This window comes from Elgaria multicarinata, chromosome 2 (assembly GCF_023053635.1).
Source record: "Elgaria multicarinata webbii isolate HBS135686 ecotype San Diego chromosome 2, rElgMul1.1.pri, whole genome shotgun sequence".
NCBI classification, from domain to species: Eukaryota; Metazoa; Chordata; class Lepidosauria; order Squamata; family Anguidae; genus Elgaria; species Elgaria multicarinata.
The window spans coordinates 45,802,452-45,829,235 of record NC_086172.1 but is presented as its reverse complement, the minus strand read 5'-3'; the positions used below and the strand labels follow the sequence as shown (position 1 = coordinate 45,829,235).

Here is a 26,784-nt window from a genome sequence, read left to right as displayed (position 1 = left end):
CTGAACTTTCCATATGAACCAGTAGGTTGGATTTGTCAGGGTGGGGGCAGAAAAGGCTACTGCCCATATTCAACTATCTAGTGAGGTTCAGCTTGATTCAGATCATTTTCAAATGGGCCAGATAATAACTGTACTACCTAAATAGGTTTGATGGCTGAGTGAAAATGTTAATCTTAGTAAGCCACTTGGGCTGTCTTATTAAAAAAACAAACACGTGTTTAACATGTATGGGATTTTGGTTGAGGATACGCTTCCATGACATTCCTTAAAGTGCAATCCTATACACACTTACTAAGACTGTAGCCTTAATGCCTTTAAAAGACTGACAATTATGAATATTGCCAGAAACACTTTCTGTATCTGAAGAATTGGAATGTATTGTGATTATTGTGCAGAAAAGTAGGTTATAAATCTGTATCTACCAGTTTGGACAGAATATATCTTTTCTTTCAACATAGACATGAAGGGAAGATGTATGTAATGTAACAGGGCAATCTAGTACAGGTGGATATTGGAAATAGTATTAAAAGTAAACTAGGAAAAACACAGGTTTTATCTGGGCTCCATGTTCTATTTGTTATTACGTTTGTAAGTTCTATGGTGTGTTCTTATTTATTTAAACAGAGGTTATGACTGGTTGGGCCCCGTAGAGCAGGGATGAGAAAAATCTAGATCTTCAGATGTTTTGGACTCCAACTCCCAGAAGCCACTGCCACATGGCCAATGGTCAGCAATGCTGGAAGTTAAAGTCCAAAACATCTGGAGATCTACTTTCTGCCCACCCTTGCCTTAGAGCTCATACAGCTGCCTATGAAATTCTTCCATCCCCCTTCTTCCATCTTCAAAATTAGCTTGCTTCAAGCCCAGTTAATCATTTTACAGCATTATGTTCTTTTTCACAAAACTGTTTAGTCATGGAGTATCCTTCTCCCACCCTGACTTTCCCCGTAGGCATAATCTGCAGTTATTTTGGAAACTGCCATGTCTCCTGCATTCCAACTACTCTATTTTAAGTTCATAAGAAGTGCAGCTGGCAGTAGTCCTAGACTGTCAGCGATTGTGGGCCATGTGTTCTTGCAAGCAGGCTGTGCCTTCTAAGATAAGGGCTTGTGTTTAGCTCTTCTAAGCCTTGAATAGAGTCGTGGCAAGGTCATATGTCTTTCCTTTGCCTGCCTGGTAAGTGAATAGAATTCTATATTCTGACAGTGAACTCATTCTCCACATGTAAGTCCATATGTAGCCAAGATGGCACCAGCCATGCACAAAGGAGGGGACATCAGGCTTTGAGAAACCTAAGATTTGGAGAAATACCTCCCAAACGGTCCCCAAACCTCCCCCAAACATGTCATTGGCGACTGAGAATGCTCAGTTGACACGGAATGCTCATTGATGGGATGGGGACAGAAAACCTGTGTGTGTGTGGAATGGAGTGAGGTGGCATGGAAATCTGGTCACTACTTTGTGCTGAAACCAGGCAATGACTTAAGTAAATTATACTGGAATGTGGAAGGGATAACTGCAATGAGTAAACACGTTTACTCAAAAGTAAGTTTCACTGAGCTCAGTGGGGTGTACTCCCTAGTAAATGCAGACGTATTGATTGAAAAAAGTATTTTGTGAGTAGATCCACTGAAATCAATGGGGCTGACATTAATCATTAAGTCCCACTGATTTCAATTAGTCTATTTTAAGTATGTCTAAATTTGGATCCAACATGTGTCTAATTTCAGTACATATCATTCATCCTTTTGAAAATACTTTTTGCATAGACCAAGTTCCTGAGAAAATGTGTCTGAAAGGAATCAGATATTTAATTTGCCAGAGGAAGTTTTTTTTTTACTAAAACAATAGATACAGAAGTCTTTCTATAGTAACATTGGGTTGGATCCAAATAACAGACAGCATCAGGAAGACAACCACTGCTGCTGTTCTGCAAAAGCTTGTACAACAGTTCACACAGTGCAATAATTATTAGGTTCTATAACAGTTCTCATGCTTCTGCTTGCTAAGTTCTTATGCAAAGGGAGGAACATACACGAAATCGGAGTACAATCCTATGTACCTTTACCTGGAAGTAAGTCCCACTGAACACAGAGGGATCTGAGTAAGTATACACAATCCTATGCCTATTTACTCAGAAGGAAACCCCACTGGTTTTAATGGGTCATACTCTCTGGTAAGTATAGTGTAGCATTGCTGCCTTAATTTCACTTTTCTTGCACAGCACTCTAATGTGGGGTATTAAACTGCCCTTCCATGAGATGAAGATGCTTTCCATATGTGCAAGAGTACCTTTGCTCCCACTGAGGCTGCGTTCAGACAACACTTTAGCCAATGGTGGGTTAATAGTCAACTCACAGTTGGTTATTTTGTGGGTACTCCCCACATAACATGTTCCTACACAACTGTGGAGTGATTGGGGCTGGTGTTGAGTGGACTAATAGTCAACCCAGCATTTGACTGACACTGCCCCAGCCCCTCTCCCTGCTCTCAGTCCTCCCGGTACTATCCCAGAAGCCTCTGCGAGTTGTGCTGGCTGTAGCAGAGCAGATGGAGTGGTTTTTGCCACTCTTGACTGGGAACTCTGTAGCCACAAAAATAGTCCACTCAACCTTGCAAAACAGTCCACTGAGCCCGACAGACAACATGCTGCAGAGCGTTGGTTATCTCAGTTGGTTATTTTGGGGAAATAGTCAACTGCGGTGTAGTTTTTGCCTGACAGACAACACAATAACCAACTGTTGACCACTCAACTGACAGCTGACTACTTAAACCACCATTGGTTATCATGCTGTCTGTACCCAGCATGAGTTTAATATTCAAATTATGTTTCTCCTCCTTCATATCATTATGCCCCTGTTGTAGTGTGAAACAATTAAGGGGTGAAAGCAGTATGAAACAATCATGCTGTGAAACATAATAAGGGACTGAAGGGAGGACTTAGTGGTTCATGTCACTCATAACAAATAAATTAGCTACACACAAATAATTTAATACCTGGACCTGTAAACATTTAAAATAATTTTAGGATGCTGTCAATTGTAAATTGAATTGTCAATGCATCGATATAAGAGGCATTTAAAATATATATGTTGAATTATATAGAATAATGTTCAGGATAACAATTTCTTTTTAATGTTGCTACCTGAGAAACTGGACTGGAAATTTGAAATATGATAAAATTTAAAGCAATCAGCCAGAAATGTGCGTAAGTCATGCAAAACTAAAACTGCAAGGTGGATTAATTCTTAAAAACTCCCCTTTTGTTTTACTCCTCTAAGAGAAATATATCAAGCACGGCATAACATGCTCTCTTCCAGTGAGTTTACACATAAACACATGCTTTATTGCTACAGAAATCAATCCTCTAAATTTAGCAAAGCAATGAATATTGATTTTTGTACATTTACAATAACATACATACTTTGAACTACTGCAAATGCATTACATTACAGGAAGTATTAAAAATGAGAAGTATAAAGCAATGGGTATATTCAAATCTCTTTTTGCAAGTAGTTATAAGAATATACCTACATGCACCAAGATTAGAATATAGCTCTCAATCTGTAGCAGATTTAATTCAAATGAAAGTGGTTATTTACTTTGCCTTCCAGCACCTATGTGGAGTAAAGATCATTTAAATTTACTTTTAAATATGTTAAAACAGTTCTCAGAATGATAGACTTGAATTTATTCTACTTTGGTGAAATTTTTTCCTTGTCTATAATGGGCTAGTATTTGAGTTTTAAAACAGTTGAGTAACATTTCACAGACTTACATTGTCCTTAGGTCTTGGCTTTGTCTTCTGTGTACAAATAATTTTACCAGTTTTGAACAGAGAAATCATATGAAATTAATTTGAAGCTCCACATTTAAATATAAGTATGCAAATATGTGAAAACCGAAGCTTGATACTTGGGAACCAACAGATCAAAATCTAGGTTTTGATGGCATGGAAAAAGATTGAAAAGGTTCTTTAAAATTTGTATGGCACATTCCAGCAATTAATTAAATGAAAACAAATACGTTTTATAGCACAATGACTATACCTCAATTTCATTTAAGTTTGAATGGTTCTTATTATCGCAAACTCAGAATCTGACAACAAGCACTTTCAATATTAATTGTCTTGTTTATGAGGGTAATGGTTTTCAGTGCTTAATTGCTGCTTAATTGTGTAATAGTTTTCATTGCTATGAATTATCTTTAGAGTAATTTGACATTTCCCAAACTCAAAAGTTGCAAAGAATAAACTCAAGGTGGGCAACACCTGGCTTGCAGAACTCCTGCCTGCCAATCTTCGGTCTGTAATGTCCTCCTGCCCTATTTGGCTCTTAGGCTCCCACGGAATCAGAGCTCTCATAGCCCCGATCCAGCACCAGTCTCTGTACATTGCATGCTAGAACAAGATGATATTATGATACGTAATGGGAGTGAAGGTCCCAAAGGGAGAGTTTTTTGGGGTCCCTATTTTCCCAGAATAAAGATCTCATGGAAAACCACCCATGCCTAATACATAAATATGTTATTACACAACAACTTTCATGAAGCATCCTAATGGGCACCATCTGCTAATGCACTGGTAATAGCTAAAGCCCAGTAATATAGAGCATATGTCATTGAACCACTGCTCCTCTTGAAGAAAGCAAAGAGGTAATAACGATTTGCAAAGAGGTAATTGTCTGCCACCAACCTAATTCTGCCTTTGTCATTTCCCCCAGAATGAAGTTGCTGAAATGAAACAACTTTCATAACACATTAGTGACTCCATTGAGAGCTGGTCAGTTATGTGTTTCAATGTTTTATATATGAGTTATTTTCCTGTTCACGAATCATTCATTAACAGACAGACACTGATTTCTGTGAATGCGTAGTCTTTCTAAATTTTGGACAAACATCTTTTACTTGTTTGCACACTTTATTCATGGGCTAATCTGTTTATTATTGACTTTGTGTTATTGGTCCACCAGAGTCAGGTGTTATTTCTTTTGCTCCTTAGCTCAATGAGATAAACATTTTAAAGTGCAGGAAAATGCAGAAATGGTGAATAACTGATACCATTGTGTACACATGATTCCTTGGTTCCTTCTGTTTAGTATTAACCAGAAATGTTGCAACGGAAATAGTGAATGGGAAGATGAAACCAAGTATAATATTTTTTTTCTTATGAACCAGATGTGAATTGAAATAATTTTTCAGATTGCCATATTCTTGGTACTCATATTACATGAACATTTAGCATCATTGCCGTTCTTGAAGGTTATTTAGGAAGGAGTAGAAAGGACAACAGTTCCCCAAACATTTGTGCCAACAAAACATATTTGCAAGAATGTTCATGAATAGTAAATAAAAAGAAGTATGAACATGGATAAACCAAACAGTCAGTTGAAAACTGAATGAATGTTCGTGAACACTACAGGAATTGACCAGCTCTTACCCTATTCCACTGCTGACTTCTCAATTCATGAATTTCTTGCTTAAAGGGATTTGTTGAAATTAAGGGGTGGTTAGATGCACCTGAAATCCATGTATCGAGTCAGTTTCAATTTACAATATTTCCTCGTAGAAATTTTGAAGAAAAGATATGCAACCTGATGGATACAATTTGAGGAACTGAGCTCCAATCATCTGAATTTCATTTCATGGTAGGTACTGGTGTGGGTTTACACCTAAGAACTATTGACAGCATGTTTATCAGCTGTCCATCTCACTAGAAAGGTTTCTTTTTATGATTATTTAAAAGCTGTTTCCTCTTATGTTTCCATGAAGTGGCAAAAAGCATTCTCTAAAAATAACAGGTTTGTGAACATCATGCAGTTTGGATCAGGAGGTATACAAAGGTAAATTATTTTTTTCAACTAAGTCTTTGGAGTTTACAAATTTACCCATTAACTGTAACAAAAAGAAGAAATCAGGGATATAGAAATCAGGGAACTTTTCTGAGCAATGTTCCTGACTTACTTCAGAAAGCAAATTTAGAATATTGGTTGATTTATATAAATAATGCTGGGGATTTGCTGGAATTATTTAACTGTGTTGGAAATTATTAGCTATTGTGAAAAAAAGAATCAACGGAATTGTCTGGTTAATTAGCCATTTAAACAGGTTTAGTTCAATTAATGGGATTAATGAGTTAAAGGTTACTGAACTGTCTACATAGTTTGTAGTTATAATTGTCTTTCTATGCCCGTATGTTTAAATAGTTCAGTGTGAAAAATGGAGACATGCTCCTATTTGGAGACGTGATTGTAATCAAATTTGACCTACTGAATGAAAACCTAAACTGAAGCCTGTGTAACTATTAATTTTGGTGGGAGCACAGTTTTCCCATTAAGTTAAATACTAAGAGGAACACAGAGATCTGAATTTATGAGAGCAGTACACTCTTTTAAACCATTGTGTGGCATAAGCTAGGTTCCTAAAGTAAAAATATTTTATTTGTCCGCAGGAGCAAATTACATCTACTCACCTTTCAAATCACTATTAGCAAATCTGCTGAAATACACTTATGGCAAACTCCTCAAATTGGCTAGAAAGTAAAGTAATATAAATGCATACAGCTAGTATGTGGTATTGAATAAAGGCTTAAGGTTAGCTAATGAAGCCTTTTGCGTATCTATTATTAATAAATATGCAATAGAATGAAAGGGCAGCATTTCTGCATGTATTTATCATTCCTTATATGACATGCATGAAACATTCCTTATATTTAGGCATGCATTTTATTTATGAGCAGCTTTTCTCTCATTTCATCTTACCCTCATCCCTTCAAATCTTGATAAGGCTCTCAAAGGTCTCAAAGCTCTCAGTGTCCTAAGGGACTTAATGGCACCAAGTTCTGAATAACCCAATGCATTTGCTGTTAAGCTAACCAAAGATACCTGTGAAAAACAAAAACAAAATCAACCCTTGGCGTCACATTATGCTTAAAGACTTCTAGTCTTTAATAAATAAAATTCTAGGAGGAATTGGTACTTTCAAGAACGTTTATTCTGGAGGAATCCCAGGGCTCGAAACAATCCAAAGGTCATCAAGTCATCCTTTATACATCAGCTCCACTCATGAAAGCTCAGTGAGTGGATCACAGTGGCCAAAATGGCTTCCACAATTCAGTCTGGAGACTATATATGGTCAAACCCCTTCAAAACTAAAAAAGTCAGTGAAAACACACACCTTCACTGTATTGCAGGAACATCAGAATATAAGGTGATGGTTCAGAACACAAAGGCCCTAAAACTGGGCAAATCTTTATCTGCAGTTAATAATCTGCAGAGAATTATCCACATCCCACAGGGCTTAGGATGCTTTTTCAGAAATCATAAATGCGTATGTGTATATATACATACGGATACACACACTCATGCACTCACACACAATCTCTTAATTTGTTTTAGTTATGGAACGGTATAGAAATATTGCAAATAAATAAATAGACTATCTGATTTAAATATCATTAAAATCCCCTTGGGACTTAACTTCGACTCTACCACCATACAAGATTTTAATGATAAAGGCAACAGGGCATTGGAAATGCTGTGATTTGTGTTCATAATAGCTGATGGAGGTTCTCAGCACCAAGTATGCTATAAAATCTACACTAATAGATCTCTAATTGGGAATCATGTTAATATAATGCTGATAAAGTATATACTATAAAGTTTAACCACAATATTTTACTTACTAAGGGCTTCTTCCAAGGCAGTATTTGCCAGGCACAGAATTATTTTTGAGCCTTTCTACTTGGAAATGTTATAAGGAAACTAGCTATCCACATAACTTTAATGGGAATGTATCCATGAAGTGGGACCTATTTTTTTGAAAATTGATTGAGTGCCAGACACTAAAGTGGAATCAGCCTTTGAAGAGGGATTGTGGGACGCACCATATGTTGTTGATGATCAAAATGAACAACAAAATGAGGCTTAAAAAGAAAAAAAATCTCTATTGACAATTTAAGAGGGCCTAATAAAAGGAATCTTATATACTAATAGTGACCTCATTTCTCAATTGTGAATCCCTACAAAGCCAGAACATCACCACCTCTTCACAGGAGGGAGATATCAGCCTGCTTGAGTGAATCCCAAGGTTTGCCAAAGTACAAGACATCTTTAGGGTGGAAAACTTGAGAGTGGGGTACCCCAAAACTGCCCAACGAGCATGCTGATTAATTGCTGAAGAGAGAAAATGGGGTAATGGAGTACAGCTGGAACACTCCACACTGCAAGATTTTGTTGCAGGTCCCACATGGATGTAGAAATACTTAAGACAATAGGGTACATACATCAACAATCAGGAAATCCAGCCAACACCAGGCATTAGTGAAGTACGTTTGATATCCATATGCTACCCACTTCAGAAGCATCTCAAGAATGAAGATGTATGTGAAGACCTTGTCAGCATATTCCAGCATGGTCTTGATAGTTTTCCTCTGTTCAATGTATATGTCTTCAAATGCCTGTAAATAGTTCACAATAGTTAATTTTTATTAAGGTAGAAGAACTGGTAGAAATCCCTTTAATTCAGCTTTCTTCTACTTTTGTGAAAGCTCCTTTACAGAAGCTGTTCCAGCTACAGGAAAATGACGTGCATTCCATCTATTATGCTTATTTCTTTAACACAGATTATTTCTTCACACAAGAAAGAAGCATGGTACTCTTTCATAACCCCTACAGGAATTTTCATAATACTGATATGTCATCTTAGGCCCAGTATTGGGCAAAAGGTGGGATGACGATGATGATGATGATGATGATCATCATCATCATCACCACCACAACTTCCTCAGTGTTTTTGTAATAGTTGACAATATCTTTGATCCAGTGGAGGCTCCCATCAGTGGAATAAGGAGGGAGGCAAAGCCCCCAATTCCTCTCAAAATCTGCTCCGGGGATCTGTGGACCCTTTGGAATAGTGTGGGAGGTGGTGCAGGTAGCTCCAGGGGTGAAGAGAAATCCCCCCAAAATGCCTCACTCCCAGAACTGCTGACAGAAATGTCCACTAAGCAAACCACAATCCATCAGGGGAGAGATGTCAACTGGATTCAACCCTGAGGCACAGCAACTGCAGCCTCGCACCTCACCCCATTCTTTATAAAAAGAAAACATAGCCAGCAGAGGCTAATATCTTACACACTGTAAGACTGTGTGGACCGAAGCATGTCTAAATAATACAACTGATTTCCTGCCTCTCCTGTACTACCAGTTAGGTAACTCATGGTACTAATTCTTCTCTTGCTCTGTCAGTGGCTCTAATATTAGGGCACCACTTCAGTTCCTAGTTAAAAAATCATTATGAAACGATCTGTTTGTGTAAGGTATCTCATGGACCCTAGAGATGATTTGGAACAGGTTCAGAAGCTTTCCCAGTTTCTAAATTACATTTCAAAGTTTTCATAATTTTAGACATTGTTTTTGAAGTGCGAATGCAATGTTTTGCACTGACAAGCCGAGGTCCCGCCCTTAACAGGAAGTGATGAATTGCGGTGGTGAGCAGGCTGGCAGCAAAGTGAGAAGGGCAGGTAAAGAGAGGCAGCACAGCCCCAGCAGCAGCAGCTGTTGGTGGGGACTGCTGAGCCAATCAGCACAATGATGGGGTGGGGCCAAAGAGGCAGACCCAGCAAAGTGAGATCGCTCCTTTGTTCTGCCTCCAGTTCAACCTGAGGCTCCCAAAGGCGAACCTCCCATGCGGCTCCAGGATTGCAGTTGCTGGCTGCCCCGCCCACCACCCACTCCTGGTAGTAAGGTGTCTTGCCGTGGCAGAAGTAGTTGCCAGTTAATGGGGCCGGGAAGGAAATTTACGTGCACACCAATTGGCAAGGACTGTGCAGGGTTTTTTGCCTTCCCTATTGCAAGATTAATTCCATTGTAAATAAGTTGATCCGGACTATCAGTAAATTCATTTGATAACATTTGTCACAACTTACGTAGGCGCGATAGGCATTGGGCTGGATCCATTGGTGAGGGGGAGCGAGATTGGGCTCCCTGCTCCCCCATGGTGAGGATTCCCGTAAGAGATCTTGGGAATGTGGCACCAAGACCAGACCAGCATGGGGGCTGCGAGCTGGCCACTTCCATGGTGGTAGCAAGGAGTTTACATTAGCGGTCTGTGCCGTGGTGTGTCCCTGGCCCTTCCAACCACCACCGGTGCTCCTGGCATGCGGGCCAGAGGAATCGGTCAGCAGGCGGGTGGGCCGATTACAGGATCCACGCCCTATGCTTCCGCCACGCCTGTTCAGTGAATCAATAAAAGTTGTGGCCAATTTATTATCCCAGCTATGCCCGTGTATCTATTTGTTCTCATCCCTTCACCAGCTGGACCCAGTTAAGCGCTGCCCACACAATGCAAAAAAGTGTTTATTTTTAAAAAAACCATTTATTTTTTAAAAAATGCATTTCCTGTTTTCACTTACCAGAGCACCACTGCTAAGAAGAATCATAAAGACAATGAAGGTTTCAAACCAGTTGTGTTCAACGATTCGGAAACAAGTTTTCCTGAGATTCCACCATAGTTTTCCTCTCCCCTCTTCTACACTAACTTGACAGCACTTGAACCTTTGCACGCAACCTAAAATATATATTACATTTTGAGAAGGCAGAAGAGAAAAAGGTAATTTTGTTTCGCATTTTGCACAGTCACATCTGAATCATCATCATCATCATCTTCCCACAAGATTTGGTTTACATTTCTTTAAAGCAATCAAACGCAACAGAAGCCTAGCAAAAGTCATCAGATGTTTCATATCGTCTCCCCTGACCTTCCGTAAAACAAGCTTCGGGTTCAAGCGCTTCCTCCGGTTCTGCTTCCGGTTGCTCTTCCGCAGGAAGTCCAATATCAACGGTGCTTCCTTCAGATGAACTAGATGTAGTTAGCTTCTGTTAAAGAAATGTTTTATTATAGTTAATGAATTTAAGCTGGGGGGAAAAGACCATTGAGACAGAAAATAGTGATAGTTCTCGTTTAAATAGTGAAGTGTAGTTGTACCTCTACTTTGAGATAGAAAGGGTAGGAAATAGCTCATTTAAAGTTTGATGAGTGACCTCCAGCAGTTTGACAGGAATTGTCTGTTTTCTTTCTCATAGACTTTGCTGGCATTAAACTTTACCAGCCAATTTCTCCATTTGTACAGCATATTTTGAGAAGCTGCCTGTTGTGTCCGTTCGGGAGGAAGGTCTAGTATGTACTTAGCCCTAGTAGTACTGTAGCATGATTGTAGCTTTCATTGGACTAGTTGACCTTCAAGGTTCCTCCCAGCTCTATAATTCTATGTGGATGGTATTGGTTGCCAGTTAGATGTTTGTAACATGAAATGGTAGCTTCAGTGCATGATAGTTTCAGTTGCATAGAATCCATGTGTTTATTCCAGGGCAGGATCTACATTACTGCTTTAAAACAGTTTATAACGGTATTGACAACTGTTGGGGCCCAGGACACACTCCATATACAGTTTGCAAAATGTTTTCAAAGTGTCATATCCTGCTTGGTGTAGATCTGGCCCAGGAAACAGGCAAACCTGGGACTTAGGTTCACCACTGTGCCACTGACAGGCACCCAATTTCAAGGTAACGCCACAGCATGAGACACCATACCATATCCAAATTACCTAAATAACATGTCTCTTAAGGGTGTGGTCCTTAACAACTGTAATTTCCAAGCATTTTAGATCTAGGGTGAAGATGGAAAACCCTTAACACAACATGTTAAATGGGTTTTTGTTAACTGAATAGTATATTAAATGATAATGCTGATGGTATGAACATCTGGGGTTGTTTAGCATGGAAAAAGGAGGCTAAGGGGAGATATGATAGAGGTGTACACGATTATGCATGGTGTGGAGAATGTGGATGAGGAGACATTTTTCTCCCTCTCTCAAAATACTAGAACCCAGGGTCATCCCATGAAGTTGATTGGTGGGAGATTCATAACAAATAAAAGTACTTCTTCACATGGGACATAGCTAAAGTATGGAATCTGCTACCACAAGATGTAGTGATGGCCACCAATTTGAATGGCTTTAAAATGTGGTTGGATAAATTCCTGGAGAAGGCTATTAGTGGCTACTAGCCCTGATGGCTATGTGCTACCTCCAGTATCAGAGGCAGTAAGCCTATTTATACCAGTTGCTGGGGAACATGGGTGGGAGGGTGTTGTTGCACCGTGTCCTGCTTGTTGGTCCCTGGTCAACAGTTGGTTGGCCACTGTGTGAACAGACTGCTGGACTAGATGGACCCTTGGTACGATCCAGCATGGCACTTCTCATGTTCTTATGTTCTTAAAACACACACGTATGACATGTAATTATAACTTTGGTATTCTCTCCCATGATGCTTTATGAATGAACCATATACATAAATCTAATTGCAGATGAAATCTATCTGCTACCATTTCAAACATTACACGAAGATGTGATAATGACAGCCAAAAAATAATTGCTAAAAAGCATACAACTGCACAAAAATATTATAATGAGTGACAAAAGGGGGATAGCTGCATTCCATCGAAAGGTTCTTCCACCAAAAAACTTTTGCTCATCTGAAAAACCTTTGCTCTTTTGTGTTTAGTAATATTCATGCTTTGATGTAATCTTGTACCTGCTGAATATCTATCACGTGTTTTTGTGTGTGACACTTAGCCATCTTTGCTTAATTTGTACATTGGTATATGGTAATTTTCTATTGTACTGGTTTGCCTATCTCCCTTTATTATATTGGTTTGCCTATCTGCCTTCATCACTCAGGATAATATTTCTGTGAAGTTGTTTATTTTTGGCTCTTATTCAACTGGTGCCCTATTTCGGTTTTCTGATGTGATCATGACAGCCATTTCTGCAAAACCCATTTAACTGGAAAATGGCATAAAATATGTTATTGGAAAATGAAGAACCGAAGAAGGAGGAGGACTGGGTTTATAGTAGCAATATCAGTGAAGTAGATGACAAAATTCAATTTTGGATGCTCTCTGTTACATTGGATAACTTTTTGTATTCTAAAAGTGCAATCCTATGCATGTTTACACAGAAAAAAGTCCTACATTCTCCAGCCAGTAGTGCTCGCTGGGGAATTCTGAGAGTTGTGGGACTTTTTTCTGTCTAAACATGCTTAGGATTCTGCCTAAACATGCATCCCTCTAATCCTTTTGTACGCAAGTATCTCAAATTGCTTAATTCCTGTAAAACAACATAGAAGCGTATCACAATTATTGGATTTTTTCTAGGAGAAAAATCCTTGGTTCACAGAGCCATAGGATTGTGCAGAAGACCCACTCTGTTGCCGTAACCAGAGCTCTGACCTCAGAGGGCTTTTTCCAAAGTCAGAGTCCCCCTCACTGCTCCACCCAGAACTTTATGGAGGTTTCTTCAGTGGTTCCTCTATGACATTGTAACTCCACCTTCATAGAGGGGGGAAATGGGCATTTTGGGTGCACAGGCAGAGAATAAGTAAGCCATAAGCCCTCCCAGCTCCCAAACATGCCCCCAGCCCCGTAAAGCATTAACATAGCACATTTAAATGTTTCCCTTCCAGTGCCAGAAATGGGAGGTAATGATTTTTCTTCAGTCCTCCCACCACAATGCCACCAGTCAGCAATAGCATTCTTCTCTAAATCAAGTAGACAAGCAGTATGTGAAAGCTTACCTCTTTGCTTTCTTCCAAATCTGATTCACTACTAAACTCTTCTGTGTTTAAATTTTCAAAATCTGATTCTCCAACAGCGATTGGCACAGTCACGGTCAGGCTTGGATTATTTATGAACGACATGTAATCACTTTCATCCACAATATATTTTTCTACACTGCTACCTGTGCCTATGCCGCTTGTGCCGGTTCCATTTCCATCCCTAAAATAATCCAGATCTTTGCAAATTTCAATGGTATGGTTAGAAATGCAGCTGTTCTTATTGTTCAGCTCTTCGAGCGGTTTGATTTCATCTAAAGCTTTTTGCTTTTTAACAAAGGATTTCTGGATGAATTCACGAATTTTTCTTTTCGCATAGGCTATTCCTTTATCTATTCTTGCCATAGAAATCTGGAGATTGTTCATTTCGTTGTCATCATCTGTGGCAGCAAGGTTGTCTGCACTAAATGAGCTCAGTAGCAAGGCCAAAAATAGATTCAGTACCTAAAGAAAGGGGAGTAAAAAAGACCCAAATCTTCACTCAGTAAACATTATGCTCTAGAACAATGTATTTGAGATATTTTAAAGACCTACAGCCCAGTACATAAACCTAACATTGTAACTTAGAAGGAATCCATGAATGGCTACGTTATATGCCATTCTGAAGGTGGGTAAGGGCTGGCAGCATACACACATCCTGGTTTGTTTGGCTCAAAAATTTCCAGTTGCAACACTCACGATGTCTTGTAATGCACAGAGGGTAAAATATTTTTTGTGGGCTAGTAAATATGTTACTGCTTACCAATACTTCTAATGCTAGAATGAATATTCAACACTGGTTACAATGTCTGATATTTATATGAAAAAAATCCCCTTGAAAAGCATATGTTTAAGAGTTTAGATGAAGCAGCTCAGACTGCTTTACTTCTTGCTAGACTCAGCATCATTTTGATCTAGAATAAATATATATATATTTTAAAAAAGTTACATACCACCAGATTTCCAATCACCATGACCATCATGAAGACTGTAAGGCACATGGTTTGTCCAGCCACCTCCATACAGTCCCACATGGTCTCTATCCATTCTCCGCAAAGGACTCGGAACACGATCAAGAAAGAGTGGAAAAAGTCGTTCATGTGCCAGCGTGGGAGTTCACAGTCTGCAGCAATCTTGCACACACATTCCTTGTAGCTTTTGCCAAACAGCTGCATCCCAACCACAGCAAAAATAAAGACAATGATGGCCAGGACCAAGGTCAGATTTCCCAAAGCACCCACGGAGTTGCCAATAATTTTGATCAGCATATTTAGCGTCGGCCAAGATTTTGCCAATTTGAAAACTCGCAGCTGAAACACAAAGAAGTGACAACGGGTATCTGTAAGGATGAAAATGAGTTAGTGCAAAAGTTCCCAGGCCTATGCTAGCAAAGGTTAAGTGCAGGAAAGTTCCATTCAAATCAATGGGGCTTCGGTCAATCATAACTAACACTATTGGTGAAAATCAAAATCACTGCCATCCCCATTGTGTCCATTCCATCAGTGGAAGAACACTATTGGATACAACCCTTAAATAACTCAGAAAGAAAGACTATTAAGATGCAATCCTATGCCTGGCTGGCTTGGGCATGCTGGTTGTCTTAGCCCTTTTCGCCATCTATACATGCATTGGATTGTGTCCTTAAAGACTAAAATTAACTAAATATATTAGAGGTTCAGCATCATAACGAAGTAGGTATCCTGAAAAGACAAAGTTTTAAATTTATGCTTGTATTTGTAAAAATGCAGTAACATTTTGTTGATTTAGACAATTACCAATCTGAAAGACCGGAGAACTGACAGTCCTTCCACATCTGATAGGCCAAGCTCAACCAAACTAAGGGTAACAATAAAGCCATCAAAAATATTCCAGCCTTCTTGGAAGTAATAATAGGGATCCATAGCTATTAGTTTGAGAACCATTTCTCCTGTGAAGATTCCAGTGAACACCTAAATGCGAAATATAAATGTAAATATATGCAAAAGTTTAAAATTGCAGTTTACTCAGGTTGTCATATTCAAGGTGTCCATAGCTACAAGAAATGAAGTATATAAAAATCTTTATTTCTAAAAATGTTTTTGGGTGCATATAACTTAGTTTATTACATTCTTTATTCTAGATATTTTACTGATACCATTAACAGCAGTATGTTAGCACTGAGGCAAGTAGTTATGACAGTCACAGGATAGTTTTCTTTAAAGTTACTTTTCTGTGGGAAATGGTTTATCCAGTTACCCAAAGCAGCTGCAGAAAGCTGCAATCAGGATTGGACTCATTTGTATTCCTTCACGGGTCAAAAAGCTGCTTTGAGTGGGTAATCTTAACAAGAAAAATGTCCTATAGGAACAGAGATAAGCTTCCTGAAGCTGATTTGGGGAAACGTTTATGTGAGTAAGTGTCATCTGTACTTTGAGGCCTGGTTCAGTTGCAGTGATGTTGAGATGATAGCCGATAGTTATCAGCATGAAAATGAACCATGTGTCATGCATTCCTTCTTCACCTCTCTCCATCTCCCCCATGTGCTCAGCTTTGATGCTTCATTTCTGGTTTCTTTAAACTTCAGCTTTCTGTTACATTCAAAATAGGAAACTGGTTTAATCTTTTCTTACTAACCAGGATCTGATCCTGGATGGTAAGCCATGATGAAATTACATTTTCTCAGTTCAGATGTGATTGGAAACTGTGACTTAAAGAAACCAGCACAGTCAGAATGTAATTGGGAGGAGGAAGAACATGAACACAGCTCCCATGGCAATAAACCATGGTTTATTGACCAGCATCATTGACCCTGTTTAGCCAACATGCTAAGCCACAGTGGTTAAGCATTTGGAGCTAAACATTATGGCTTAAAGTGTCAGGTGCACCATGACTTAGTATGTCGTGTGAACCATTCCTAACCATGGTGGCTACAAAACCATGGTTTAAATACATTGGCCCTGTTCAGACAACCATGCTGCTTAACCACAAAATGGTTAACGGAATATATTATGGTTAATGCATTCCGTTAACCATTTTGTGGTTAAGCAGCATGGTTTAGCATGTTGTCTGAAACAGGCTGTTCTCTAACCATTTGATGCAAAAGGGTTAGAGGCCTAACCATGGTTTAGCATGTTGTCTGAACAGGCCCCATTATGTCTAATTCTGGACTAACTCCCAGAACTCTGTCCCTCTTATCTGTTCTTCCATCACGTTCATGCTCAGTATATCACTCCACTGCCTGTTCTGTCCCTTTTCTTCAGCTACCTTTCCTCCAGGATATTCTGGACATTAGTTTCACTACCTTCTGAGAACTTCCTCTCAGTCAACTTTCCAATCATTAATCTGCCTAACACAAGTCTTCCATCCATAGGGCTTGCAGGAAGTTTGAATCCCATCCAAACTGTCAACTCTTGCTATTTACTGTTTTACTCTGTACAGCACCATGTACATTGATGGTGCTATATAAATAAATAAATAATAATAATAATAATAATAATAATAATAATAATAACTCCTTCTCCTTTCAGAATCTGTACAGTGAAAATTTTGTTGCTTACTTTGTTCCCTGAGTGGTTGAAATAGTCAGCGCCATCACATCTGCTCATTCAACTAGACTGAGGCTTCAGTGCCACAAGTGCAACACAATGAAGATACTATGCATATTTTACTATATAAATAGCTAAGTGATTATAACTTAACATTTAAAGTTAGCTAACCTTGTCAGCTAGTTCATCTCTTAAAAGTTTAATTATTTCTCTTATTTCAATGGAGTTTAATCATCTTCAGTATTATCTTCTTTATATATAAAATGAAATGTTTGTATGTCCTCCATGGAATCGAAAACTGTACGTCCGATGGTTATGAAACTTTTAGGATTTGATCTATCTCTAGCGGGGATGGTTTTAGGCGTAGTGAAAATTTCAGCCACATGTATGCTATGGGGAATGTGCATTTCAGGGTTATTTTGTTTTTAAAATGCATTAATGTTAATTAATTTAAATGTGTCCATGTGGTTGAAGCCTGCAGCTAGATTTTCAGCCACTCGGGACAAACTTCACTATTTATTTATCTATTTATTATTAAAACAATTGTATCCTACCCTATATCACTAGGATCCCAGGGTGGCGTACAGATACAATTATACAAACAATATAGCTTTGCATTCCATACAGTTTGAAGCCACAACAGATTAGGTCAAGGGACACAGTTATACAACTGAACCTCCCTCAGGCACATCTGCCAGTATATATTCTGATACAGATATAAAATAGATTTCAATTAATCAGTATTTGACAGACAATCCAGATAGAGTTTAGCAATAATTATCAGGTTACTTTGTGACCTGTGTGGAATAGGGACATCTCAGAATGATGTCATACATTCACTAAATCCAAGAATTCATTGCTGCACCTGAAAATTTAGGTTGCAGTCATGACGAGAAATAATTTGTGAATTTCTATAAGGGAGAAATATTGATTCAGGTTACAATCCTATGCACACTAACCTGGGAGTAAGTTCCACTCAACTCAGTTGGATTTACTTCTTAGTAAGCATGCATAGAATTGCACTATCAATGCAGAAAGTGATTTGTTGTATAACAACAGTTATTCACTGAAGAACCATCACAATTGCTATCAATGAATATTTATTAATTAAAATATGTATATTCCGTCTGTCTGCTTTATTCCAAAAGTACCCTAGGCAGCATATATCATAACATAAAACAATAATAAACAAAATATTAAATAATTCTGCTTTTTAGATTCCAGATATTTCATTATATTTTCTTGACATACTCAGATAGCAAAACTAACTTCCGCCCTGAGATCTTAATGATATAGGGCGGGATAAAAATGTTTTAAATAAATAAATATTTTTGGCAGATGAACATAAAGCTATATGAGTCAAAAATGACACCCCTACAGGTCATATAGTATCCTGATAATTATTACTAAACCCTATATGGATTGTCTATCGAGCACTAATTAATTGAAACATATCTATCCAGGAATTCAATACTGCAAGTTTATTTTTAAAGGAAAGTAATAATATTTTTTCACTTAGTGCTATAATTTCGGTACACCTTTAAAATAGGTAGTATTTAAGGGCATAGTATCTCATGGATGACTCACCAGGTTTCCAACATTAAGCACGTGAGCAAATCCTTCTGTCATTGGGTAATGCTCCATTGCCATGAACAGTGTATTTAAAACAATGCAAATTGTAATAGCAAGATCAACAAATGGATCCATCACAAATATGTTCATATAATGCTTTACTTTCAACCAACATGGGCAGCAGTCCCAGATCAAGAAAATGTTTGCAAATTTGTACCAACAAGGTGGGCATTTCTGTCTTGACTCTTCAAGTTCTGTTAAAAAGAAAAAAAGATCAAATTGTATTGTGCTGACCTTAATTCAGAATATGCTGCCTCAAACATGGCTAAGACAAAACAAAAATGGTGATTCTATTGTTTCTACTTCCAAAGTCTGGAGATAAAGAAATGTAAAGAAAAGATGGAAGGGTGAAGTTACATATACTCTCAGAAAAGGGGTTGGGGAAAATGGAAAGGTTAGTCAGTCAAGCTAAAGGGTAGCCGAAAAGGAGGGTAGCTAGTCAAGCACTAACAATACACAAATCACTACTCTATGTTCACACTGAATGAATGACTGTTAATGATGGGCCAGAGCTGTACGGCCCGTGTAAATTTCTGGTCACATCTCAAAAAAGGCAACCAAAATGAGGAAAGCTTACAGCGTTTGGGGCTTTTAGTTTCGAAAAATGTTGGGTAAGGAGGAATATGACAGAGGTGTGTAAAAATTATGCATGGTGTGCAGAAACTGGATAGAGATAAGTTTTTCTCCCTTGCTCACAACATTATAAGAATATAAGAAGAGCCCTGCTGGATCAGACTAAAGGTCCATCTATTCCAGCACTCTGTTCACACAGTGGCCAACCAGCTGTCGACCAGCAACTCACAAGCAGAACATGTGCAACAGCACCCTCTCACCCATGTTCCCCAGCAACTGGTGCATACAGGCTTACTACCTCTGATACTTGAGGTGGCACATGACCATCAGGACTAGTCGCTATTGATAGCCTTCTCCTCCATGAATTTCTCCAGCTCCCTTTTAAAGCCATCCAAATTGGTGGCCATCACCACATGTTGTGGTAGTGAATTCCGGAGTTTAACTATGCACTGTGTGACGAAGTCCTTCCTTTTATCTGTCCTGAATCTCCCACTAATCAGCTTCATGGGATGACCATAGGTTCTAGTATTATGGGAGAGGGAGAAAAGGTCTCGCTATCCACATTCTCCACACCATGCATAATTTCCCACACTTCTATCATGTCTCCCTTTAGCCTCCTTTTTTCCAAGCTAACTCGGGGTCATCTAATAATGCTGATTGGCAGGAGATTCAGCACAAACAAAAGGAAGTATTTCCTCACACAGTGCATAGCTAAATTAAGGAATTCGTTGCCACAGGAAGTAGTGATAGCCATTACCTTAGATAACTTTAAAAGGGGAATACATATTCCTGGATAATAACTCCACCAACGGTTACTTGTCATGGTGTCTCTATGCTTCAAACTGATTATGTCATTGAACATCAATAGCTTGGGAATAACAGTGGGATCCTCACGCCCTGCTTGTAGGGTGCCCAGAAGCATTTGGTTGGTCACTATAGGAAACAGAATGCTAGTCTCAGTAAGCCTTTAGTCCAATTCACAAGGGCTCTTCTTATGTTCTTAAGGAAGCTCATACACAAGGAGATGATCCCTCTGGTATATTGGAACCTGACTGATTAGAACTATAAAGGTTAAAATCAGAAACTTGAATTGTGTTCACACTGTTGAAACTTGCTAATTTCATGACAGGACGTAGGATGATTTCTTGCAGAATCTTTTATTTTTAAAGATGATAACTCCACTTGTTAGCAAGTTACTTGCATGTGCACTATCCAGTCTTGTACATGGCTTGCTTGACCATCATGATGCTACATGAAAATGGATGATTATAAAAATGAAAGTGACCTGTGTCATGTAGTTGGCAGACACATAATTTTTCAGTCCCTGCCATAATCTGCTTTCTCCAGTCTGGCTTAACAAGCATTACGGCATCTGTCATGGACTATGGTAGTGCTGGTGGCTATTCTAAAGGCCTACTAAAATTAATAAGAACAATTTAGTAGGCGTTTTCATCAGTTGTTTGGAAACTCATAAAAACACATAAACTCATAGTCTTCCTTAATGATCAAGGGTATCGATAGTTTTGTTCTTCTGCCAGAAGACAAGAGCTAACCCTGAGTGGCTCTGGTCAGAATTTTGCTTCTGTTACTAGCCCTCTGGGCATGATAGGAAACTGTTATTGCTTTGCTCTTCTGGGCCCTAAAAAATACTGGCTCAAAAAACTCACTTATCTATTTAAAAACTTGATTTATGTTCATTTCATCTCAAAGCACCACAGTTTTCTGTTAGTGGTAGCTTCACAAATCTGTGGGTGGAAGTTTGAACCTCTTGCTTTTAGGGGAAGTCTTTCCCCAAAGAAACTTCTTTGCATTTGCTTACTTTCTGACTTCTAGTTCCATTAGAAAGTGAGACCTCTTATATTTTCTGTCTTCCATAATTTTCCAGCATGATTTTCCAAACTGTTTTCTCATGTTGGTTTGTTGGATTACTTGTCAAGAATTTGAGAATGCTCAGTGTAATCTAATTCAATCTTGGAATACCCATGGGATTCCATCATTATAGGATATTGTGGGGGGCAATGTATTTAGTATTTTCAAGTAACCTCTCTCTCTATACCTTCCATGGTGTTTGTGATTATGCTAGCTATACTCATGGCTCTTTCTCTTAGAGTAGGGTCTTCCAAGAAATCCATAGAAACGTGAAAAGAACTTGATCTTCTTTTTTTCATTTCTGTCTCTGTGGTTGTGGCCTGCAAAGAAAAAAGTGAAATATAAGATCATCCTGAAAATGGTCGTTGAATATAGCAGCTTATATGAAGAGTGTCTAAATTCAAAGGTATACATGCGTCATGCTTTTGAGCTATGCTTAATTATTCATGCCAAACTGTTGTTACTTATTGTATCATTAACCTGGTATTTTAAAATCTCTGAGAGTATTTGTAAGAAACATGCTGTCCTTGTCTCAATAACTTCATTTTTATACTTCCCAGATAACCCACAGGGAACATCCCAGTTGTATTTTGTTTTTTAAACTGCCTTGTTCATCCTCATTAGCTCAGCAAAATCCCACTTACTCATACTTTTCAACCTGAACACCTGATTTCAGTGGGATTTACTTCCAAGTAAAGATGTGCAGGATTGGAGCCTTGTAGAGCATGCCAGACTTTGCCCAATATGGATTTCCTCCCCACAATGTACTACACTCGTGATCTATGCCCTGTTCTGTAAATATCCTCATATTCTTCTCTTTAAAGTGCCCAGTCTGTGGGAGAAGAAATAAACTGGAATTGATCTGTCATAAGCTGTAACCCTATAAGCATTTACTTGTGAGCATACCCCACACATAAGATTACAGCATAAATCCCAGGTTATAAATAAAAATTTCAATGATGGGGAAAATGGCATGTCACTTGCTTATCTTCTGCATTTAAGATGGACAGCAAGCTTTTCATTCAAACTTAATCAAAAGAAAAGGAAAAAAAATCCAGCATTGTCATGCTTCTCCAAGTCAGCATAGGAAGGTCTTTTTTGTTGTTTCTTTGTTTGTTTGTAGATAGCTAGAAAAATATAGTGTGTGTGCATGTGTGACAGCACATATGTGCACATATATTTATAACTTGAAATGTGTGTGCATCAATGTGGTATCTCAATTAGGTATCATATTTATTTTGTCAGCCAAAAATGGAGTATCAGGTTGAAAGATGCATGAAAATGCTAAATATATAAAGTGAAATTTTGGAGTGATTTTACCAATGTTTGGGGAACCAGAACTTCTAGCCACGTTGATTGTACGTTGTAATGATGTTCACGAGACAGAATGTAATCAAATTTATCTACAACCAAGGCAGTGTCAGAATCCATATGGTACCAAAAGTTATAGCTTCCTCTTAGTTGTGGAGTAAGATGAAATTTTATTGGACCTGGCCAGATACAATTAATTCATAGCCAGATAAAGTGAGATCCAGCAAGGTTTTCTGAATATGAAACATACAAAGCAATATATTTTGCACATTCTCCAGATATTTTTTCACTGTTTGTTTTGCAAATAATTATGGTTTAAAATTTATTTTGTTAGTATATAAAAGATATTACAAGATGCAGGAGCATTCACAGCTTTACCAACCAAGGATCATTCCCAAGGGATTCCATTCTGTAGACACACTGGCTGGTGCATTAAGAAAAGGCCACCATGCCTGAACTATTTAAAACTTCCTTACATTGTCATCAGTAGCTGGTTTATCTATTATCACCTCTGGCAGAAGCTGTCCAACAGGCGATGTAGGAACAGATGGTCCACCAACCAAGGAAACCACCCCATTGCAATCCACAGTGCTGTGCATCTTCCCATTCACTGGAAACACTGCCAGCATCCTGGATGACCTACTGGCCTGACTAATGTTACTGTTGCGCCGTTCACCATGTCTGCGCGGCACAAAAAGGGAATCTCTTCTGCTATCATTATCTTCAAATGTGCTGTGTTCATCATCAGCAAAGTCATTCTCTGATCCTATATCCTTTGCTCTACCTCTGAAGCTGAAAAGGCTTGTTCTGCTGTTGCGCCTTGGGGAAAACAGGGAGCCACGCATGCTCAGCAAAGACTGCAGGAAAAGACAGAAGAACACAGTGGTTAGCGAAAACCTTTCAGCCGTACCTCTGGACAACAAAACCAAGGCCAGTTTTAGATCTCCCCCTTCCCTGCCCCCTTTACTCATTACTTTTCATACATCAGATTCTGCTTTTTGAGTTGCATTATGCTGCATTTAATTGAAAATTGTCTGCTATGTAAAAAGAGGCAGTCCATAGATTAATAGTACTGCAAGCCACTGTACTAAAATTACTTGCTAAGAAACAGAGAAAAGGAGCTCTCACAAACACACACACAAAAACCCTGGTAAACCACTTACAGTACTCAAGTTCATGGAAAGAAAACACAATCAGTTTACTAGACCTACTAGAGTTGCAAACCTATACACACTTGTTTGGGCGTAAACTCCATCTAATTAAGTTGAGCTTACTTCCAAGTGAACATGAATAGGTTCACCACGTACATCCCCTTTGCATGGGTTTCTGGAGGAAATGCACTGGATACTCCAGCCTTGTTTGATCAAAGATGGATTGAAGGGGCTCCCAAAGGGGAGACTTAAATCCATCGTGCCTCATAACTGTAATGAAATCATAGCCTCCCTTCTCTTAATGTTTTTGCTCATCTTGATTCTCAATGGCCCCATTCAGACAACACTCTAAACCATGTTGCTTAACCACAAAATGGTTGCACTCCATTAACTATTTTGTGGTTAAGCAGCATGGTTTAGCGTGTTGTCTGAACAGGGCCAATATCTAAGCCAGCCTGCCTGCCTAAAACATAATATTTTCCTTCGATACCAACTTAATACAGGGATTATGAGCTGTGAACAGCAGTTATCCCTTAAGTGTGTGTGTGAGAGAGACAGACAGACAGACAGACAGACAGACAAACCTTAGGATGAGACAATAAGAAGCATGTTTATAGAAATCCTTAGTATTTTATAAAACTGGTGTTTTGAAACAATGTCTTCAACAACTCTATGGAAAAGTCAGCAATATCCTTTGTTACTCATGCACCAGTAGGACCCACTGCTAGCACAACAAGGAGCTAGGAACTGGAAATAAGCAGAAATTTCCAGAACGAGGGAAGTAAGCAGAGTTCACAAAATGCAGTTCTGCTGACCTGTCCCATCAATCCCCAAATGAGTGTTTCTGCTTGTTTTAGAGGTTCCTTCACGAAGTGCTAATTCCCCGTTGCAGTAGCAGCAGGTCGCACTGGCACAATGGAATAAGCAGGGGTGCACTGGCCCTCCAACAGAGCCCATTATTTATTTATTTATTTATTTATTACATTTTTATACCGCCCAATAGCCGAAGCTCTCTGGGCGGTTCACAAAAATTAATTATTATTTCTCTAGAATTTCCCCGCCTAATTTGGTGAGAGAAAATTTACGTTCAAAGCCCCCAATAGTAGTAATTAATGAGCAATGACTTTTGTTTGTTTTGTAAAAGATCAGTCCCCTCTAGTAAGGTCACAGAGTAATGTCTGTAATATGACTACAGCTTTGCAACAGACAATAATGGTTTGATTTCATGACTCTTGTAACAGTTTACCTGGTGGGGAGAAGAGTGTTTCCGTTCTAGTGTTAACCTATTCCCTTCAATAGAGAATCGGCAACCTTTTCTCCGGATGCTATCTTCTGATTCAGATCTATGAAACTCATCTTCATCTTTTTCCTCTCCTCCAGATTGCTCTTTTTGCTTTCTTTTCTTCCTTCTATTTCTCCTCTCTTTGGCACTCTTTGAACTCAACTTTGATGCTTCAGAAGAACTTTCAGAAAGCCCCCCTATTCCGCCTCCTGCACTGGGATCTTTTGACTCAGCCGATGCTGTCGCTGCAGCTGTCACCGCTGCCTGCCATAAAGCATTAATAGTTTTGTTTTAGTGGCTTCCTGAAAAGAACAACACTCTTAACTGAAGCACTAGAAAATCCATAACAAAAAGTCCTTGGGTGATGCAATGAGTTATAGATTTCCAAAAATCAAAATGAATTCTTTCTGCACATGCATGCACGTGTGGGCACACATCCTTGCCCCTCACCCTTATCTGTATCTATTTATTTTATTTTATTTTATTTAAGATCATGTGTATCCTGCCATTATATCCAAGGCCACCTAGGCAACTGACAATGGCCCTGTTCAGAACACACCTTAAACCATGGCTTTAACCATGGTGTTCAAGCCAGAAAGCCAGGCTGTGTTCAGAAGACACCTTAAACCACGGGTTTAACCACAGTGAATAAGGCTTTTTGCCTTATTCACCATGGCTAAAGCCATCTTTTAAGGTGTCTTCTGAACATGGCCTGGCTTTCTGGCTTAACCACCATGGTTAAAGCCATGGTTTAAGGTGTCTTCTGAACAGGGCCTTTATAAATAAAAAAAATCCATTACATTGAAATAAAAAAAATGCATAAACAATGACATAAAACAAATAAAAATGCTGCTAAAGGACAACACTTCACTTTCCAGCATGCCACTCTCCCAATTTATTTATTTATTAAAAAATAGGAAATAAAATAAAAATCAGGGGAGGCAGGGAAACTTGCTGGCACCTGGAGAGGTATCCACGTGGACACCTTGATGCCTACAGGCACCACGTTTGAGGCCCCAGCCCCACATGATGAGAGAAAATGAGGGCAAGCATGCTAGTACCTCCCCACCCACCCCAACTGCCCTCCACGAGTTAGAGGGTAACTGGCTGCAACGGGAAGCATACTCTATTCATATACGTTCCCTGTACAATTAACAAACTTTATTTTATTTATTTACAATATTTATGTACTGCTCCCCATCCAAAGATTTCAGAGTAGTGAACAGCAAATAGAATAAAACAATAAAAACAGAATAAAAACAACGTATTAACAACTACATTTTTAAAAGAACAAAGTCCTGATAAAACCATGGCCAGTCATTCAGGGAAAGCTTCCTGAAACAACAACATTTTCAGGAGGCACTGGAAGCAATCCAACGTTGGTGCCTTCCTGGCCTCCAAAGCAGGAAATTCCAGGGGAATAGGGCAACCACACTGAAGGCTCTTCTCCTGGTGAACTGCAATCGGACTATAGCTCCATGTGGAACCACCGGGAACATGTCCCGAGATAGGGTTTACGGACCTAGCAGGGTCCACTCGTGAGTTCTTGTACCCCAACTCATCTTCACTTGTGTGGTCTGCCCCCACAACCCAGGTCTCATGAGGGCTTGGAAGCTGCCTGCCCTGGCTTCAGCTCTTTCCTCCGCTGAGTAATGGTGACCGCGTCCCCCACACATCAATGGGGCCCCTAAAGGCCCCATTAATGCAAGTGACCCCCATTGATGGGTGGTGGTGATGCATGATTTCCCTAAGGCTGGAGAAATTTCATATTTCCCCCCTCCACATTAATTGTGGCG

At 39.1% G+C, this 26,784-nt stretch overlaps 1 protein-coding gene across 5 annotated transcripts in view; it reads right to left on the bottom strand.

Annotated features, from left to right (window-relative positions):
• The window catches only part of LOC134392268 (sodium channel protein type 1 subunit alpha), a 114,683-nt gene that overhangs the window by 11,730 nt on the left and 76,169 nt on the right, over positions 1-26,784 (bottom strand). For 3 of the 5 annotated variants that reach the window (XM_063116439.1, XM_063116436.1, XM_063116435.1), the window contains 11 exons: positions 24,953-25,252; positions 23,032-23,412; positions 21,432-21,564; positions 18,758-18,996; positions 15,422-15,595; positions 14,600-14,956; positions 13,629-14,111; positions 10,754-10,871; positions 10,409-10,563; positions 8,282-8,455; positions 6,759-6,881 (listed from right to left, as the gene is read on the bottom strand). In XM_063116439.1, coding sequence (XP_062972509.1) covers positions 6,759-6,881; positions 8,282-8,455; positions 10,409-10,563; positions 10,754-10,871; positions 13,629-14,111; positions 14,600-14,956; positions 15,422-15,595; positions 18,758-18,996; positions 21,432-21,564; positions 23,032-23,412; positions 24,953-25,252 — 2,637 coding nt within the window. The remainder of the gene's footprint in view (positions 1-6,758; positions 6,882-8,281; positions 8,456-10,408; positions 10,564-10,753; positions 10,872-13,628; positions 14,112-14,599; positions 14,957-15,421; positions 15,596-18,757; positions 18,997-21,431; positions 21,565-23,031; positions 23,413-24,952; positions 25,253-26,784) is intronic. The other 2 variants (XM_063116438.1, XM_063116437.1) reach the window with 1 other exon arrangement.